This window comes from Nyctereutes procyonoides, unplaced genomic scaffold (genome assembly GCF_905146905.1).
Source record: "Nyctereutes procyonoides isolate TBG_1078 unplaced genomic scaffold, NYPRO_anot_genome, whole genome shotgun sequence".
NCBI lineage: Eukaryota > Metazoa > Chordata > Mammalia > Carnivora > Canidae > Nyctereutes > Nyctereutes procyonoides.
In genome coordinates this window covers 4,334,182-4,351,150 of record NW_026575025.1, presented here as the reverse complement: position 1 = coordinate 4,351,150, position 16,969 = coordinate 4,334,182, and the positions used below count along the sequence as shown (strand labels likewise).

The following is a 16,969-nucleotide window of genomic DNA, read 5'->3' as shown; positions in this document are numbered from 1 at the left end:
AAAGGGAGGCAAACCCTAAGAGACTCCTAACTCTGGAAAACAAACTGAGGGCTGCTGGAGGGGAGGAGGGTGGGGGAACGGGGTCACTGGGTGATGGGCATGAAGGAGGCACGTGGTGTGATCAGCACTGACTGCTCTATACAACTGATGATTCACTGACGTCTACCTCTGAAACCAATAATATGCGATGTTAATTGAATTTAAAATTAAAAAACAAAGTAAAAATAATGAAATCTCAAAGAAAACCCCAAAATTTCATAAATGACTAGAATAATAAATTTGGCCTAGACAAACTTGACCTTCTCTTTTACCTATGGACCCAACCCCCCCCCCCCCCCCCCAGTGCTTTAGATGGATGTATAGTACAGGGTATGACCCACCAGGATGATCAGGGCCCCTCCTGAATAAGCCCCTGGGGATGCAGCCAGAACCAGCAGGGGGCGAGTGTGTAGTACAATGGGGATGAAGCAGACCCCCAAGGCTGGCCTGAGAAGTCCAGGGGTTCACCAGGGTGACCTAGGGGTAGCTGGGCGGTGCAGACTGGGCCAAGGACTGAGGAAAGTCCTCGCCTGCCCTGCTCCAAAAAGCCAGGGTCCAGGCCTTCCTGCTTCTGAGGGACGGGGGCCTAGGCGGGTGGCACTGCCCCAGTGCAGGGAGACCTCTGCCCCCATTTCCACACCAGGGTTGAGCTGTTGTGCGTACATATCCCTCCCTCCAGGCCCCTGGGAATGTCTGCTCTGCAGCCAGGAACACAGCAGCACTTCCAGGAACCCTGGCCAGGGTGGGGGTTGCAGCGGGGGTGTGTGCGTGTATGTGTGTGTGTGTGTGTGGGGTGGACCTCCCCCTCCTCCCAGCCAGGGTGGATGAGAACCCTTGGTGTTTGCTGTGTCACTCCCATAGTGTCCCTCTGACCACACCTTAGTGGTGTGGTCACTTCAGGGTCCAAGGTCTGCCCATGGACTCTGGGTTTTCTCCTCTGGGGAACCCTCTAGCTGAACCTGGGGCAGTGTCCCCTCACCACCCCCTCTCCCCACCCTGCTCTCACTTGCCCCTTGCAGCACAGGCTGCCAGTGATGCTCACGGCCCACTTCGCACCACGGTCCCACTCCTCTGGGTAACCAAAGGGCTTACTTAGGTCTTCTTTCCCACACCCCATGCACACTCCTGCCCTGCAGGCCCCCTTCCCAGGCTTCCTTGACAGCCTCGTTCTGTGCTTTCCCTACAGAACCACAGCCCAACTAGCAGCAGGTCCTCCTTCTGGGATATAGTAGGTAACACAATAGTTCCACCCAGGGCCTTCAAACAGGGAGGCAGAGTGCCTGCTGAGCCATCTGGCATTGGCAAGCAGAGGACCCAAGGCCCAACATAGCAGCTGGACAAAGTGTGGGAAACTCTGCCTTCTGCCCCTGCATTCCAGGCCAAAGCCTGGCAGGAGGCATAAGCAGGTCCCCCAAATAACTTAGTGGGCACATGGCCCAACATCACTTCCTATGAGCCACATCCACATCTGCTCAGGCCTGCACACAGGTGGTCACAGAGCTTGAAGGGGTTTGGGACCGTCCTAAGTTGCTCACAGACCACCATGAGCTTGAACAGGAACCGGACTTGACTCTGCAGAGAAACTGAGGGATCCCGCATGCACCACCAGCATGCCCTCTTTGTGCAACCAAAGAATGCTACCAGAGCCACCCCAAAGCAGTGGAGACCACCCACTGCGGTTTTAAGTTGTCCTGTGTGTCCCCTTAAAGCTCCCTCTCTGGGAAGGCCCCCCAGCAGCCCTCAGAAACCAGGCCCATGCCCAGGAAGGCTCATGTCCCCTTCTGAGCCTCCTCAAGGCCTGGCCATACCTAAGATCCACAGACGTCCGCCATCCCAAGTACCCATTTCCACACCAGATGCCCTGCTCTTTGCGCAGCTTCTCCTGCCTAGAACCCCGCCGCACCAGCAAGGGCTCTGCTTTCTCCTGGGCTGAAGGCCTGCCTGCGCACCAACGCCACACTCTTACAAAACACCCACACGCCACTCCACAGATACACAAAAAGGGTTTTATTTGCCAGTGGGTGGGGGTGGGCAGGACCCTAATCAAATAAGCCGAATCCCATGTCGTCATCTGACTCCTCGGACTCCTCTTTCTTCTCGTCTTTCTTTTCCTCCGCTGTGGAAAAGAAGGGGGCAGTGAGTACAACCCTCACAAAGCCAGACGCCCGTGGAGACCCTGCCTCAGCCTCCACTTACCTGCGGCTGGGGCAGCACCAGCAGCAGGAGCTGCAGACCCTGGGGCGGCAGACACGGCCACAGCCCCACCAGCAGGCACACTGGCCAACTTGCCAATTCCTGTGGGAATCAGGAAGGTGAGACCAGAGAAGTGCTCGGCCTTAGGCCTACCTCAGGGGAGTGATGGCATGGTCTCCCTGATGTGCAGGAGCCCACCACATGGATGCCCCAGCCCTGAGATCCGTATCTGGAAACCCTACCCCAAAGCTAAGTTGGACAAACATGTTCACAATCAGGCAGACACAATCTGGCACTTGGGTCCAGATTCCCGTTTATGGGCTCCCACAGGGCTGTGGGCTAAGGCACCCACCACCACCCACACAGGAACAGAATAACGTCCCATCAGGTCCCATCAGCTCCAGCCTTGTCACCAGGACACCATCCGCCCAGCAAGGATGGCAGGAACCTGCGGTCACCCCTGGCACCCCCAGTCTGCCCCCAACCACTTCACGCAGACTACATGACCAGACTTATTTACAAAACCCGTTCCCAAGATCTCTAAGGTCGCCTCTGCAGGCAGGTGGCCCTGCGGGGTGAAAGCACCAGCATCCCCTGCTGCCTTATGGCCAGGACTGTCCAGAAGCATCCCTGGCACGAGCCACTGCCTGCCCGCTGTCCTGGGTGAGGCTTCTGGAGTGCTCTGGTCCACAAGCGAAACCTGGCGGGCCACGGGAGGACCCGCAGGGATTAGGATGGACCCTGAGAACGCAGCCCCGGCCCACAACCTCACCCTGAGCGATCACGTCCTCGATGTTTTTCCCGTTGAGCTCGCTGATGACCTACAACGACCATAACCGGCAATTACCTGGGGCTCGGCCACGCGCCCCTGCCTCACCTCCCATGCGGCTCCTCCCCGAAAAGACCCGCTATGAGGAGCCCCGGGCGCCCTAAGCTTCCTGGGAAACCCGCCCGATGTCTCGGTGTACGCGCCCCCCCCCCCCCCCGGCGCGGCTGGACACCTGCGGGCTGGACGGAAGGACGTGCCTGAGGAAGCTGCGCCCCTCGGGACACACGACAGGGTCTCAGGGACGCCCCCCCCCCCCCGCAGGCTGGAGTCCGCCTCGCCCCGCAGCCCTCCGGCCGCCGGGGCCGCCCGACACGTATCCGCGGGGCCGGCTACCTTGTTGAGCCGGTCATCGTCCGCCTCGATGCCCACGCTGTCCAGGATCTTCTTGATATCCTTGGCGCTGGGGGAGGTGTTGCCCCCGAGGGCGGCCAGCAGGTAGGAGGCGACGTAGCGCATCCTGACGCGGGAGGAGAGCACGACGGCCTTGCCCCTTGGCCCCGGCCCCCGCCCCGCGTGCTCCCGCCCGGCGCCCCACGCCAAGCCCCGGCCCGCGCCCGCCAGGCCCCGCGGCCCCCCGCGGCCCCCCACGGCTCCCCGCGACCCCGCCGCCCACTCACTCGGCGGCGGAGAAGCCTCACGCGTGCGACCTCGGCGGCGTCAGGGACGGAAAGGAAGGCGCCGGCGCGAGGGGCGGGGGTAATCCGCTACCCAGAAGCCCCCGGGCCCCGCGCGCCGCGCAGCGCTGGCGCCTGCGAGTGACGTCACGCGCGCCCAGGCCGCGGAGACGAGAGCCCTCGTGTTGTGCGGTCCGGCCGCCGCCGCAGGCGGACTCCAAGTCCCAGGGCGCACCGCTGCCGGAAGTGCGGGCACGCGGCCTGCGCGGGGCACGTGGCCGGCCAGCCTCGCTCGCTGCTGCGGGGGTGGGGCGTTGGGCCGCGGTCCGCGCGGGGTGGTCGTTCGTCTGTGGGGCCGCGTGGCCCCGAACTCACCTTCGCGTCCGCGCGGATGTCCGCCCTGTCACGCGCTCACGCTCCGTGCGGGGAGCCTGCAGGTTGCGGCGCTGCGAGGGCGGGGCCCGCCCCTGCTCGTCCGAGCGAGGATGCACGAGAGTAATAACGCTGCACGCGGAAGGGATGCGGCGGCGGCCCGAAGACCTGGGGCGAGCCCGGGTCAGGGGCCAGGGGCAGAGGCCCGCGGTGGCTGGAGAGGGACCAGGAGCAGAGCCGGCCCAGCCCTGGGGGGGGTGCCCTCAGGGTCATCTCCCCATCGTACACAGAGGTGGGGCGCAGGCAGGTCTCCCTGCCGTGGGGTGCCCTCAGGGTCATCACCCCCATCGTACACAGGTGGGGTGCAGGCAGGTCTCCCTGCTGTGTGGGGTGCCCTCAGGGTCATCTCCCCATTTTACACAGAGGTGGGTTGCAGGCAGGTCTCCCTGCTGTGGGGTGCCCTCCGGGTCATCACCCCATCGTACACAGAGGTGGGGTGCAGGCAGGGTCATCACCCCCATCTTACACAGGTGGGGTGCAGGCAGGTCTCCCTGCTGTGTGGGGTGCCCTCAGGGTCATCTCCCCATTTTACACAGAGGTGGGGTGCATGGCAGGTCTCCCTGCTGTGGGGTGCCCTCCGGGTCATCACCCCATCGTACACAGAGGTGGGGTGCAGGCAGGTCTCCCTGCTGTGGGGTGCCCTCAGGGTCATCACCCCCATCGTACACAGGTGGGGTGCAGGCAGGTCTCCCTGCTGTGTGGGGTGCCCTCAGGGTCATCACCCCATTGTACACAGAGGTGGGGTGCAGGCAGGTCTCCCTGCTGTGGGGGTGCCCTCCGGGTCATCACCCCATCGTACACAGAGGTGGGGTGCAGGCAGGTCTCCCTGCTGTGGGGGTGCCCTTGGTGTCATCACCCCATCGTACACAGAGGTGGGCACAGGCAGGTCTCTCTGCTGTGGGGGTGCCCTTGGTGTCATCACCCCATCGTAGACACAGGTGGGTGCAGGTAGGTCTCCTTACTCTTGGGGTGCCCTCGCTGTCATCACCCCCATCATAGACAGAGGTGGGGCACAGGTCTCACTCAAGGCCCCACACTCGGAGTAAAATGGGGACAATCGGGTGGGGCATATTGTGATGTGTGATGTGTGGCGTTGGAGGTGACAGGATATGTCAGGTTTGCCATTCCAGCCACAGGATTCAGTGGCCCTGGGTGTTTTCCCAGTTACACAGCTGTCACCACTCTCTACCCACAGGGGATTTCGTCCTCCCAAGTTGGGAGTCCACACCAGCTCAGCAGTAACTCCCTACTTCCTCCCCCAGCCCCTGGCACCCACCACTTTGGACTCATTTGACTGCTCTGGGATCCCGACTGGATGCAGACGTGGAAGCAGACTATTTACCCTCTCGGACATTCTCGAGGTTCATCCGTATCTTGGTGTATATCAGAATTTCATTCCCTTTTAATGTTGAATAATGGGGCAGCCCAGGTAACTCAGCAGTTTAGCGCTGCCTTCAGCCCAGGGCCTGATCCCAGGGTCCTCGGATCGAGTCCCACATCAGGCTCCCTGCATGGAGCCTGCTTTTCTCTCTGCCTGTGTCTCTGCCTCTCTCTCTCTCATGGGTAAATAAATAAAATATTAAAAAATAAAGTAAAGCTGAATAACGTCCTGTGGTGGTTGTTTAAGTCTCTGGCAGCCTCGCAGAAACAACGGGGGCCAGGAGCCGGGGCAAGTGCAGGCCTGGCGGAACTGCCCTTCCTGGCAGGCGGGCGGCTGGTGGCGTGGGAGCCCCTGATCTGGGGCAGAGCAGGTGAATGAGCACAGGTCTGGTAGGCTCTCCACAGGCAGACCTAGTGTGAGGTTCTCAGCTGTGGCACTTAGTTCCGGTGACCTGGGGCAAGCTCTGATGTCACAGCCTCCTTTTCCTTCCCTGTGAGATGCAAAGATTGAGGCAGAGGAGGCATGGGCTAGCCCCCGGCTGGGGCACCTGGCCAAAGTGCCGCTAAAGCAGGATAGCAGGAGCTGGGCCCCGGCCGCTAGAGGAGCCTCAGGAAGGCTTCCCGGAGAAGGAGGCCCCAGAGGCTGGCCGGGGCCCGGTACCCGTGCTGCTCTGGCTTCTGGCAGGAGGCGGATCTGAGGCCGCAGCTGCGTCTGGGCCCCCCTCCCCCGAGGTTGCACGCGCTCACCTCCCGGCCGCGGAGCGCACAGCTGCAGGGCAGGGCGGGCCCGGGGCCGGGAATCTCCGAGAGGGCGGGCTGGGCGGCGCGACGCGGGCCTCCCGGCGGGAGAGGCCGGCCCGAGGCGGACGAGCAGGAAGCCGAGCACCGCGGGGCCGGCGGCTGGCGGTCGGGGTCCGCGGCCGCGTCTCCTGGGCTGCAGGCTGGACAGGGGCGGGGCGGGGGGTGCGGGCACCCCGAGGCCTCCGCCTGCGCCCCAGCCCGGCGGCGTCCGGCCTGGGCGGGCCCCCGACGCCTGGGCCGCTCCGAGCGCTCCAGCGGGAACCCGGCGTGGGGCGCCCACCCGGGACGGCGCCCAGCCCGGAGCGCAGGTACGCGCAGGGCGAGGGCGGGGGGCGGGGGCGCTCTCCCGGCCAGGACCGGCCCCGTCCGAGCCCCGAGTGCGCGGGCCACTGCTCCTGACCCGCGACCTCGGTGCAGACGGGAAGCGTGGGAGACCCCTCCCCCAGCGTCCCATCCCCAGGACTCCGCGCTGCCCAGTGGCTCACCCCCCCACCCCATTCACTTATCTGACATGTGTGGGCACAATCGCCCCTTTCCTGGCCTGGGCCACTGTCCCCACGTGGTAGAGTCCTCAGCCTCGGGTCAAAGCTGGTGGGTGTGAAGGTTGGCAGTGGGGCTGGACCTCCAGCTCTTGGGGGGGGGGGGACAGAACAGCCAGGATGACACGACAGCTCTAGGGGTCTCCTTCAGATTTCCAGAAGTGGAATGTCAAGCCTCATTTCTCCCTCCTCCCCCCAGTCAGGTTCTCTGGGCTCCTCTGCACACACATCTCGCTCTGGGCTGCCTTCCCAGTCCTGGGGTCCTCCTTCCCCAGCCTTCTTTCAAAAGTGACCTGTCCAGGGGAGGCTCTGGGCTCTGTGCATCAGCTGGTCTGGCTCAGGGGACGACTCCCTCCCCCCTCCCCAGCCAGAGTCCCCATTCCCCTGAACGGAGGAGGGCCCAGCCTCCCTCCCTCTCCCCACTCCTCCCCCTGACTCTGCAGCCTCCCGGGCCCTGTCTGAGCAGGCCTGTTTGGCAGGCTGGGACATGTCTGGCCCCCGAGGACAGCCGGTGGGCGATGGCTGCAGAGGCAGAGGGGCTGGAGCCCCAGGCAGCTGCTACCGAAGATGCTGCAGGAGATGCCACAGAGGCTACGGATGCGGAGCTCCGTCTCCTGGTTGGGAACCGGTTGAGCCTGGACCTGTACCCTGGGGGGTGCCACCGGCTGCTCCATCTCTGTGCCCAGCGACCCCCTCAGCTGCAGGAAGTGGAGTTCTTGCAGCTGAGTGGCCACGAGGACCCTCAGCTGCTAGAGGCTACCCTGACCCAGGTGCCGCGGAGCCTGCAGCGCCTTCGCTCCCTGGTCCTCAGAGGTGAGCCCCACCTGGTCCCAGCCCTGTCCCAACCCTGCCCATGCTGCAGCTGCCCAGTGGTGTCCCCCAGCAGACAGCAGCATGGCTATTCTTTCTGGGGCAGGTCATGGGTGATGGCTGTCAGCCGAGATAAGCCTGTCGTATGCATCCCTGTCTCCCTGCATCGCTGGGGTCTCTGTCCCTCTCTGGGTGGGGTTGGGGTAGAGAGGTCTGTGCCGCTGAGCTGAGCCCTGGGATTCCGGCCCTGAGGGCCACATCTGCTCTCCCCCTTTCTAGGTGGACAACACTGGGATGTGCTGGGTGCCTGCCTCCGGGGCTCTCTGACCACACTGCCCGCTGGCCTGAGTGGCCTGGCCCGCTTGGCCCACCTAGATCTGAGCTTCAACAGCCTGGAGACGCTGCCGGCCTGCATCCCACAGATGCATGGCCTGAGCACCCTCCTGCTCTCTTACAACCACCTCTCAGAGCTCCCTGAGGCCCTCGGAGCCCTCCCCTCCCTTACCTTCCTCTCTGTGACCCATAATCGTTTGCAAACGCTGCCCATAGCACTGGGAGCTCTCTCCACCCTGCAGCGCCTTGATCTCTCAGGGAACCTTCTGGACACTCTGCCCCCTGAGATTGGAGGCCTGAGCAGCCTCACTGAGCTCAATCTGGCTTCCAACCGGCTGCAGGGCCTCCCGACCTCCCTTGGTAAGTAGGGGTCAGGCCCCTTTTGGCTCCTCGGGCCTGATGGAGAGGGCCCTTTGGCCACTGTCTGGCCTCCACTCTCTGTGGGCCCCACCTTGTCCTCCACAGGGGACCCTGCACACACAATCTTGGCCACCTTGGAGCCTTCACTCCTCCAGGTGGCACTCGTTTGCCCTTCCTTCCCTGGATTTCAAGCTCCCCGAGTCTGGCCATGGGGCAGAGACTGGAAAGGCTTCTCTGCTGGGGCCTGCCATGAGTATCCTGTCCTGGCCAGGACTGGGCGTGGCCCTGGGTGGTGGTCCTCTGCCGGCCCTAAGCTGGCACCTGCCCAGCCAGGGCTGGGCATGGCCTTGAGGGTCCTCTGCTGGCCCTAAGCTGGCATCTCCCCACAGTGGGGCTGCGGTCCTTGCGGCTCCTTGTTTTGCACAGCAACCTCCTGACCTCAGTGCCCACTGGCCTGGTACACCTCCCGCTGCTCACTCGGCTGGATCTGAGGGACAACCAGCTCCGGGACGTGCCCCCGGAGCTCCTGGACGCCCCCTTTGTGCGCCTTCAGGGGAACCCCCTGGGCGAGGCTCTACCTGCCCCCCAAAGCCCCCCAGGTAGGCTTGTTCCTGGGAAGGGTCAGACCACAGACAGGCCGGGATGTAGGTACCGTAGGTATACTAACAGCTTGCCTGTCCTTGCACAGGGGCGCCGGTGATCCTGGAAATGCCCAGACTGTTCCTGAACTCAGATGTGGACAGGTGTGTGTGTATGTGTGTGTTGCTGAAAAAGCACGTCTCTACCCTGTCACCCTATCCATAATGTGCACCTCGCTCAGGCTCCAGGGATCTTCTAGAGTTTCCCAGGGGTGCCCGATTCAGCCACACCCCTTTCTATTGTCTGACCTGATGCCCACTCTGTCACACAGCTTCCCTGTGACTCCCCAAGGCTGCTCCGTGACCCTGGCGTGTGGCGTCCGCCTGCAGTTCCCTGCTGGGGCCACTGCTAGCCCTGTCAACATCCAGTATCGTCTCTGGCTGCCAGAGCCACGCCTTGTTCCCTTGGGTCCCCATGACTCCCTGCTCAGTGGTGTCCTGGAGCTGCAGCCCCATGGGGTGGCCTTCCGGCAGGCACGACCAGGGCAAGTCGGGGTGGGGGGCAGGTGAGGAGGGCCCAGATGTGGCCCTGGTATTCACAATGGCCTTGCCTGGCAGAAGGTGAGCCTGTGGCTGCTCTTCGTGCCCCCCCGCATCCGGCGTTGCCGGGAGGTGGTGGTCAGGACCCTGAGTGGTGATAGCTGGGGTGACCTGGACACTCATGTGGAAGAAGAGGCACCCAAGGTGAGAGCTGTCTGGGAAAGGGCACTAGGGAGGAGCTCCGCCTACACCCTGTTCACCCCCACTTTTCCTCTGTCCCTATCCTCTCCGATTCTGTCTCCTCTGACCTCACCTCCCATGCCCAGCGGCTTTGGGCTCACTGCCAGGTGCCCCACTTCTCATGGTTCCTCGTGGTTTCGCGTCCTGTGTCCGACACCTGCCTGGTGCCACCAGAAGGGACGTTGCTGTGCTGCTCAGGATATCCCGGGGTCAAGGTCACATTCCCACCTGGGGCCACTGAAGAGCCTCGTAGTGTCTGCATGCAGGTGCGGACAGGGCAGCCTCTGTGGATGGTGGGTGGTTTCTCAACACATAGGCAAGCCTGGGGTCCCTGTTTGCCCCAGGTGGTGCGCATGGCCAGCAGAGAACTTCGAGCCCTGCTGGGGGAGCCTGAGGCTGCGGCCAGCCCCCTGCTGTGCCTCTCACAGAGTGGTGGCCCTCCTAGCTTCCTCCAGCCTGTCACTGTGCAGCTGCCTTTGCCCCCTGGGGTCACAGGTAAGAGGTGGCCCTTCCTTGGGCCCAGCTGAATCTATGACCCCTGGGTTGAGGGGGTCATGTTCGGGGTGGGGGAGCCCCTGCCAGGGACGCCTCAGCCGGTGGTTCCCTCGCGTCCTCAGGCCTGAGTCTGGATCGCTCTTGTCTTCACCTGCTGTACCGGACCCCTCTTGAAGCTGCTTGGGATGACATCACAGCTCAGGTGGCCCTGGAGCTCACCCACCTGTATGCTCGCTTCCAGGTCACCCACTTCTCTTGGTCGGTGCCCCCAGCCCCAGCATCTTCAGCCCTTCCCCCTCCCCTCCCCCCAGCCTGTCTGTGCAGCCCTGCTCACCCCTGAGCCCAACCAGGTACTGGCTCTGGTACACCACCAAGACCTGTGTGCAAGACCTGGCTCGGAAGGCCTGGGAGCGGCTGCGTCTGCACCGAGTCAACCTCATTGCCCTGCAGAGGCGCCGGGACCCAGAGCAGGTCCTGCTGCAATGCCTGCCCCGCGACAAGGTAGGTGTGGGGCCCAGAGGGCTGCAAGGGCCTGCGTGGGGGTGTGGGGCGCTGAGCTCAGAGCCAGTGGGTGCCCCCCTAGGTGGATGCCACCCTGCGGCGACTGCTGGACCGTTACCGAGGCCCTGAGCCCTCTGACACGGTGGAGATGTTTGAGGGTGAAAAATTCTTCGCCGCTTTTGAGAAGGGTATTGATGTGGATGCTGGTACGCCGCCCTGCCTGCCCTATGGAGGGGATGCTGGGGTCCATTCTCCAGGCTCCCTGCTGAGCCCATCCCTTCCATGTAGAACGCCCAGACTGCGTGGAAGGCAGGGTCTGCTTTGTCTTCTACTCACACTTGAAGAACGTGAAGGAGGTCTACGTGACCACTACCCTGGACCGGCAGGTTCAGGCTGTGAGGGGCCAGGTGGGTCAGCCAGGTGGGGTGCCTCTGGCTGCTTGGACAAAGTTCAGAACACTGAACCTCATCTTATCCCAATGCTAGGTGTCCTTCTACCGGGGAGCAGTGCCTGAGGAGGTGCCTGAGGAGGCCAAGGCTGCCCGGCAGAGGAAGGGCATGGACACCATGTGGATGGCCACTCTACCCATCAAGCTGCCGGTGTGGCCTGGGGTGGTGGGCACTGTGTATGAAGGGGGCAGGGGCGGCACCGAAGCCTGGGGGTGGTCAGGGGCAGAAGGCAGGGCTCATTGCACCCCTTCTTTTTCACAGAGATTGCGGGGGTCTGAGGGGCTGGGGCAGGGGCGGGGGCCTAGCCTCTCTCTGGCACCTCTGAACCTGGGCGATGCTGAGACTGGCTTCCTGACCCAGAGCAACCTGCTGACCGTGGCTGGGCGCCTGGGCCCTGACTGGCCAGCTGTGGCCCTGCACCTGGGCCTGCCCTACCGGGAGCTGCAGCGCATCCGTCATGAGTTCCGGTGAGTTCCTCTAGGCCTTCTGATGCTGGCTCCAGACCAGCCTCAGCCCTGGGTCCTGGCCGTCTGGAGAGCCTCACAAGAGGCTGGCTGAAGTTCCATTCAGGGTGGATGAGGACAGGGCAAACAGGCTCACCCCACCCAGGGAGCTGGAATCTACTCTGGGTGAGTGAGCAGAACCTTGGGTGGGTGGCTGGGCCTCTCTATGACCATCCTCCTCCCCACTAGGGATGACCTGGATGGCCAGATCCGTCATATGCTCTTCTCCTGGGCTGAGCGCCAGGCTGGGCAACCAGGGGCTGTGGGGCTTCTCCTGCGGGCCTTGGAGCAGAGTGACCGGCTGGATGTAGCTGAGGAGGTGAGGGCCATCCTGGAGCTTGGCCGCCAGAAGTACAAGGACAGCATCCAGCGCACAAGCCTGGCCCCCAGGGGCCTTGACCCAGCTGACCCTGCAGCACCACAGTCTGTGGAGTCTGCCCAGGCGTAGACCCCCACTGACTTTGGGATGGCCCCTGATGGACCCTGCCAAAGGGTCAGGGGTCCCCAGTTTCAAGCCTTCCCTGAATATGCGGACAGTGACCTCCTACGTGTAACAAATATGTACTGTTGTGGCTGCTTCTCGGAGCTCAGTTTATTTGTTGGGTAGAAGAGCGGGTGGAAGGCCAGGGGTGGGCTGAGATCAGAGGCCCGGGCCCTGCTGGGAGGGGACCTTGTGTAAAGACTTCAGTACCCCCGCCCCCCGTTGCTCCCGCTTCCTCCCATGTGCCCAGAAGGGAGAGAGGCTCCAGCTACAAAGTACCGGTGCAGCACCGACGACGGATACAAAGTCCCCTGCGTGCGGGGCTTCGCATCGCTGGCTGCGGCGGGCAGGTGCGCGCTGTGCAGCGGTCTCGCCTCCGCGTCTGCCTTCTGCTGCGCCCCCCACCCCCACAGTGCACAGTGTCCCCGCGGAGCTGGGGCCGAGTCCCCGAGGCGGAGGCCAGGCCGCGGGGGGCGCACACGTGGGACCCCGCCGGACCTGTGTGGACCTGCGTGTGGCTGGAGTAGCCATCGCCTGGGGCAGCGTGACGGTCTGGGCCCCGTCCGGACCCCCTTCCAGGGGGACGAGGGGCGGAGCCGGAGCCTCCAGCCCCCACCCCAAGCCTCCTTTGTCCACGGGTTGGGGCACCTCGAACAGGATGGAAACCCCCCTGCCCCAAGGGGAAGGGACGCGGGGAGATTGAATGAGGAACTCGGGGCCAGGGCCAGGCTCTGAGCCTATCCTCCATCCCTTCCGTGGGGGTGGGGGAGGGGGAGCGCAGCGACTTCGTTTGTGCGAGATTTTACCCCTGGGAGGGTCTGCAAGTGGGGGCAGCAAGCAGCCCGTGGGGGATCTCTGTGGGCAGCGGTGACCATAGCCCGCCTTGGTCCTTAATTTACCTGGCTGCAGGGGTGGAGGCGGGGGACAGTGAGGGTTGACAGCCCTGGGCCTCAGGCTTGCAGGGGGGGGGGGTGGGTTTCTGTGGCAACAGAGACTTCGTTGGGGGTGGCCCTTCCACAGTTGTCTCCCAAGTGGGGGGGTGGGAACCACAGAGTGAGGACAGACAAATGGGAGGTTCTGGGGCCAGTAGACCCCTTGCCAGTCTCCCCAGGCAGAGCTCCTTCGTTGTCACTGCTGTCAGGCCAGCCACCCTCTTCCCTGCTCCTCCTGCAGCCTGAGCCATATCATGGGAGACCCCAGGACTCCCTGTGTCCTCAGGGTTGGACCCCTGGGCCCGCCTTCTCCTCCCATGACAGCTGTCTTCCCTCACCCATCCAGAATGGATTGACAGTTACTTATCACTTACTGCTCCAGGCTGCGGACAGCTCATAGATATTTCGCTAACAAGTTGAAGGCATTGGGGATCCCTTTTCTCAACCATGGCTCTGGCCTCTATGTCTGGATCAACCTGAAAGTGGTGAGCACTGGGAAGGAGGCCCTGAATTTTGGGGCAGACCTGCCCGATGGGTTTTTGGCTCAGCTCTGTCCTTCAGCCTTCCTCAGTGCCTGGATCCATGCATGTTTGAGGAAGAACTGCTGCTCCATTGCTGCTTCCTGGACAACAAGCTAATGCTGTCCTGGGGCAAGACCTGCATGTGTAAGGAGCCTGGCTAGTTCCATATCCAAGGCAGACGCTTAACCACTGAGTCAGCCAGGGATCCCAAGATTTTCTTTATTTGAGAGAGAGGGAGAGAGAGGGAGAGCACAAGCAGGGGAGGGACAGAGGGAGAGGGAGAAGCAGACTCCCTGGTGAGCAGGAAGCCTGACATGGGGCTCGATCCCCAGACCCCAGACCATGACCTGAGCTGAAGGTAGATGCTTAACCAAACTGAGCCACCTAGGCACCCCTCAAAAGGCTTTTTTTTTTTTTTTAGGTTTTATTTATTTATTCATGAGAGACCAGAGAGAGAGAGAGGCAGACACGGAGGGAGAAGCAGGCTCCATGCAGGAAGCCGGATGTGGGATTTGATCCGGGGACTCTGGGATCATGGCCTGAACCAAAGGCAGATGCTCAATCTCTGAGCCACCCAGGCATCCCTCAAAAGGCTTTTTATTTTTTTTTAATTTTTAAAAAAATTTTTATTTACTTATGATAGTCACACACAGAGAGAGAGAGGCAGAGACACAGGCAGAGGGAGAAGCAGGCTCCATGCACCGGGAGCCCGATGTGGGATTCGATTCCGGGTCTCCAGGATCGCGCCCTAGGCCAAAGGCAGGCGCCAAACCGCTGCGCCACCCAGGGATCCCCCTCAAAAGGCTTTTTAAGATGAATATCTAGTGATAAGCCTGGGGTCTTCCATTTTCATCTCTAGTGTTTGCAGCTATTCGAATCACACCACCTATGAGTTTCTCTGAAAAGCTCTTGCACTTTAGTTGGAAGACTGATGCTATGACATGGGCCCAGCACAGACTACTACATTTTATAGATGACAGAAGAGTTTTTAGCACCAACTGATGGGTTTGGTCAGTCACTTGGCTTTGTGGCCATCTCTCTGGGGTCCAGATTTGGTAGTCCTTGTTCTTCAATGAAAATCTTTTTTCTGGGGATTCCTGGGTGGCGCAGCGGTTTGGCGCCTGCCTTTGGCCCAGGGCGCGATCCTGGAGACCCGGGATCGAGTCCCACGTCGGGCTTCCGGTGCATGGAGCCTGCTTCTCCCTCTGCCTGTGTCTCTGCCTCTCTCTCTCTCTGTGACTATCATAAATAAATAAAAATTAAAAAAAAATCTTTTTTCTTTTTTTAATCATAATTAAAAAAAAATACTCCAGCAAATGCTGATTCTTTGTTGTTGTTGTTTTTATACCAATGTTCTTTAGAAATTGACTAATGGGTTAATAGACACAGAGAAGGAATTCATTGGATGAATGAAGGAGCTCACCAGGCCAGAGAAGATGAAGATGTGAAAGATGAGAAGCAGAGGTGCTCTTGGGATTTCTGTAATGGGGGCTATAGACAGTCTCACCAGGACACTGTCCTAGGTTAAAAGGGATAGTGCCTTTCATGGAAGGGATAGACAATTTTATCTTCCATCCCACCCAAGATTTGAATGGTTGAGTGGAGAAAACTTAGTATCTCCCTATCCATGAACATGGAACTTCCTTCCATTTATTTAGGTCTTTAATTTCCCTCAGCAAGATCTTTGTGGCTTTCAGAGCACACATTTTGTCCTACACACCTCTTGTTAGGTTTATCACTATACTGTGCTTTTCATATTCTGCTAAAGATGTTGTTAACTTCATTTTGTTTGTTGCTAGTATGAAACTGATTTTTGTATCTATCAAGAGCTTTGAGGGCTCTGAGATTTTTACCCTACTTACAAGTGAACAGGTTTCATGTATGCTGGCAGAAGGCATAAGAACTCTGGGTCAGAGATAAAAGACAGCTTATTACAGCAGTAGCAAGGACCAGAGTATCAGTTCATGGTTCCCCAAGCCCTGGTTCCTACAGGGCAAAGCGAGGAGTATCCGCTGATGCCTGCACATGCAGTAAGGGGTTCCGCAGAAGAGGAAACCCAAGCTTAATGGAACAGGATTCTCCCCCCCCTTTTTTTTAGATTTTATTTCTTTGAGAAAGAAAGGGAGATAGAGCATGAGCAGGTGGGAGGAGCAGAGGGAAAGGGAGAATCAGGCTCCCTGCTTAGCAGAGAGACTAACATCAGGCTCCATCCCAGGACCCTGAGATCATGACCTGAGCCAAAGGCAGACACTTAACTGACTGAGCCACCCAGGCACCTCAAGAAACAGGATTCTTTTATGATGAGCAGTAAGCCTGCCTGAACTTTGGTCCCAAAGGAGACATTATCTTTTTTATATTGAGTAATAAATCTATCCTTTGCTCTAGTGGGAGATACTATTGCTGTCATCCAATGCTGTTCACTCTACACATCTGTGGATATATGTGTGTATGTATATGTGTGTCTATCTCCTTGAAGATAGCCTAGAACTAAGACAGGCAGAAACATGAGAGACCTAGGAAGAATCCTCTCCTGACAGTATCCTGTGACCTTGTTAAACTTATTAGCCCTTAGCCCCATGGCAAGGGGGTGGGTGGGTGGGATTTCTTTGAATTTTCAATGTATATAATCATATTGACTGTGGCTAAAGATGATTTTCCTTCTTCCTTTTGAATATTTCTAATTTTTCTGTTCTAATTACCTTGCCTAGGACCTCCAGTACAGTGTTAAATGAATGCAGTGAGGAAGGACATTCTTGTTCTCAATCTTAGCAGAACTGAGGTCACTCTCACTCTTTTTTTTTTTAAGAGAGAGAACAGTGGGAAGGGGGAACCAGAGGAAGAAGGAAAGAGAGAATCTTCAGCATCCCCAGTGAGTAGTTGATCTCCTAACCCTGAGATCATGACCTGAGCTGAACTGAGTCAGATGCCTGAGCCACCCAGTGCCTCTTACTCTTAAGTAAAATGTAATTGTAAATATTTTTCATGCTGCCCTTCACCAGATAAGAGTTCCTTCAATTCCTAGTTTTCTGAGAGTTTTTCCATGAATGAGGGTTCCCTCTTTGTCATAGATATTTATCTATACCTCTAAAGAAGGTATAATTCTTTTAATAATTTAAAAAAATTATTAATGTGATAAATTCCATTGGATTTTTAAAATGTTAAGTCCTATTCCTGCAATAAAATGCATGTAGTCATGATGTATCCCCCTTGTATATATCATTGGATTTCATTTGGTATTAAGAATTTTACATTGGGGGGCACCTGGTGGCTTCGTCGGTTAAGCATCTGCCTTCAGCTTAGGTCATGGGATCAAGCCTCACCTGGGACTCCCTGCTCAGTGGAGAGAGCCTGCTTCTCCCTCTCCCCCTGCTTGTGATTGCTCTCTCCCTCTCCCTCTCT

At 59.6% G+C, this 16,969-nt stretch overlaps 2 protein-coding genes and 1 non-coding gene across 5 annotated transcripts; 1 reads left to right on the top strand and 2 right to left on the bottom strand.

Annotated features, from left to right (window-relative positions):
* Positions 1-2,031: 2,031 nt before the first annotated feature.
* RPLP2 (ribosomal protein lateral stalk subunit P2) lies at positions 2,032-3,804 on the bottom strand. Its single transcript, XM_055315020.1, has 5 exons — positions 3,679-3,804; positions 3,395-3,518; positions 3,005-3,053; positions 2,236-2,334; positions 2,032-2,155 (listed from the first exon to the last, which is right to left on the bottom strand). The coding sequence occupies exons 2-5, from the start codon at positions 3,515-3,517 to the stop codon at positions 2,079-2,081; spliced, it is 348 nt and encodes a 115-aa protein (XP_055170995.1). The 5' UTR covers position 3,518; positions 3,679-3,804; the 3' UTR covers positions 2,032-2,078.
* Positions 2,845-2,974, bottom strand: LOC129503258 (small nucleolar RNA SNORA52). Its single transcript, XR_008663141.1, has one exon. It is a non-coding gene; the product is annotated as a small nucleolar RNA SNORA52 (small nucleolar RNA).
* A 2,537-nt stretch (positions 3,805-6,341) lies between the features above and the next one.
* On the top strand, positions 6,342-12,214 carry PIDD1 (p53-induced death domain protein 1). Of its 3 annotated transcripts, XM_055315019.1 has the most exons (16): positions 6,354-6,596; positions 7,307-7,640; positions 7,917-8,330; positions 8,720-8,929; positions 9,019-9,073; positions 9,241-9,442; positions 9,527-9,652; positions 9,775-9,954; positions 10,033-10,183; positions 10,306-10,441; positions 10,534-10,684; positions 10,767-10,890; positions 10,973-11,091; positions 11,170-11,283; positions 11,395-11,600; positions 11,826-12,214. In XM_055315019.1, the coding sequence occupies exons 2-16, from the start codon at positions 7,346-7,348 to the stop codon at positions 12,082-12,084; spliced, it is 2,742 nt and encodes a 913-aa protein (XP_055170994.1). In that variant the 5' UTR covers positions 6,354-6,596; positions 7,307-7,345; the 3' UTR covers positions 12,085-12,214. The 3 variants fall into 3 exon arrangements, with proteins under 3 accessions (XP_055170993.1, XP_055170992.1, XP_055170994.1); XM_055315017.1 differs by having other exon boundaries at positions 6,352-6,596; positions 9,775-10,183; XM_055315018.1 differs by having other exon boundaries at positions 6,342-6,596; positions 9,775-10,183; positions 10,425-10,684.
* The last annotated feature ends 4,755 nt before the right edge of the window (positions 12,215-16,969 follow it).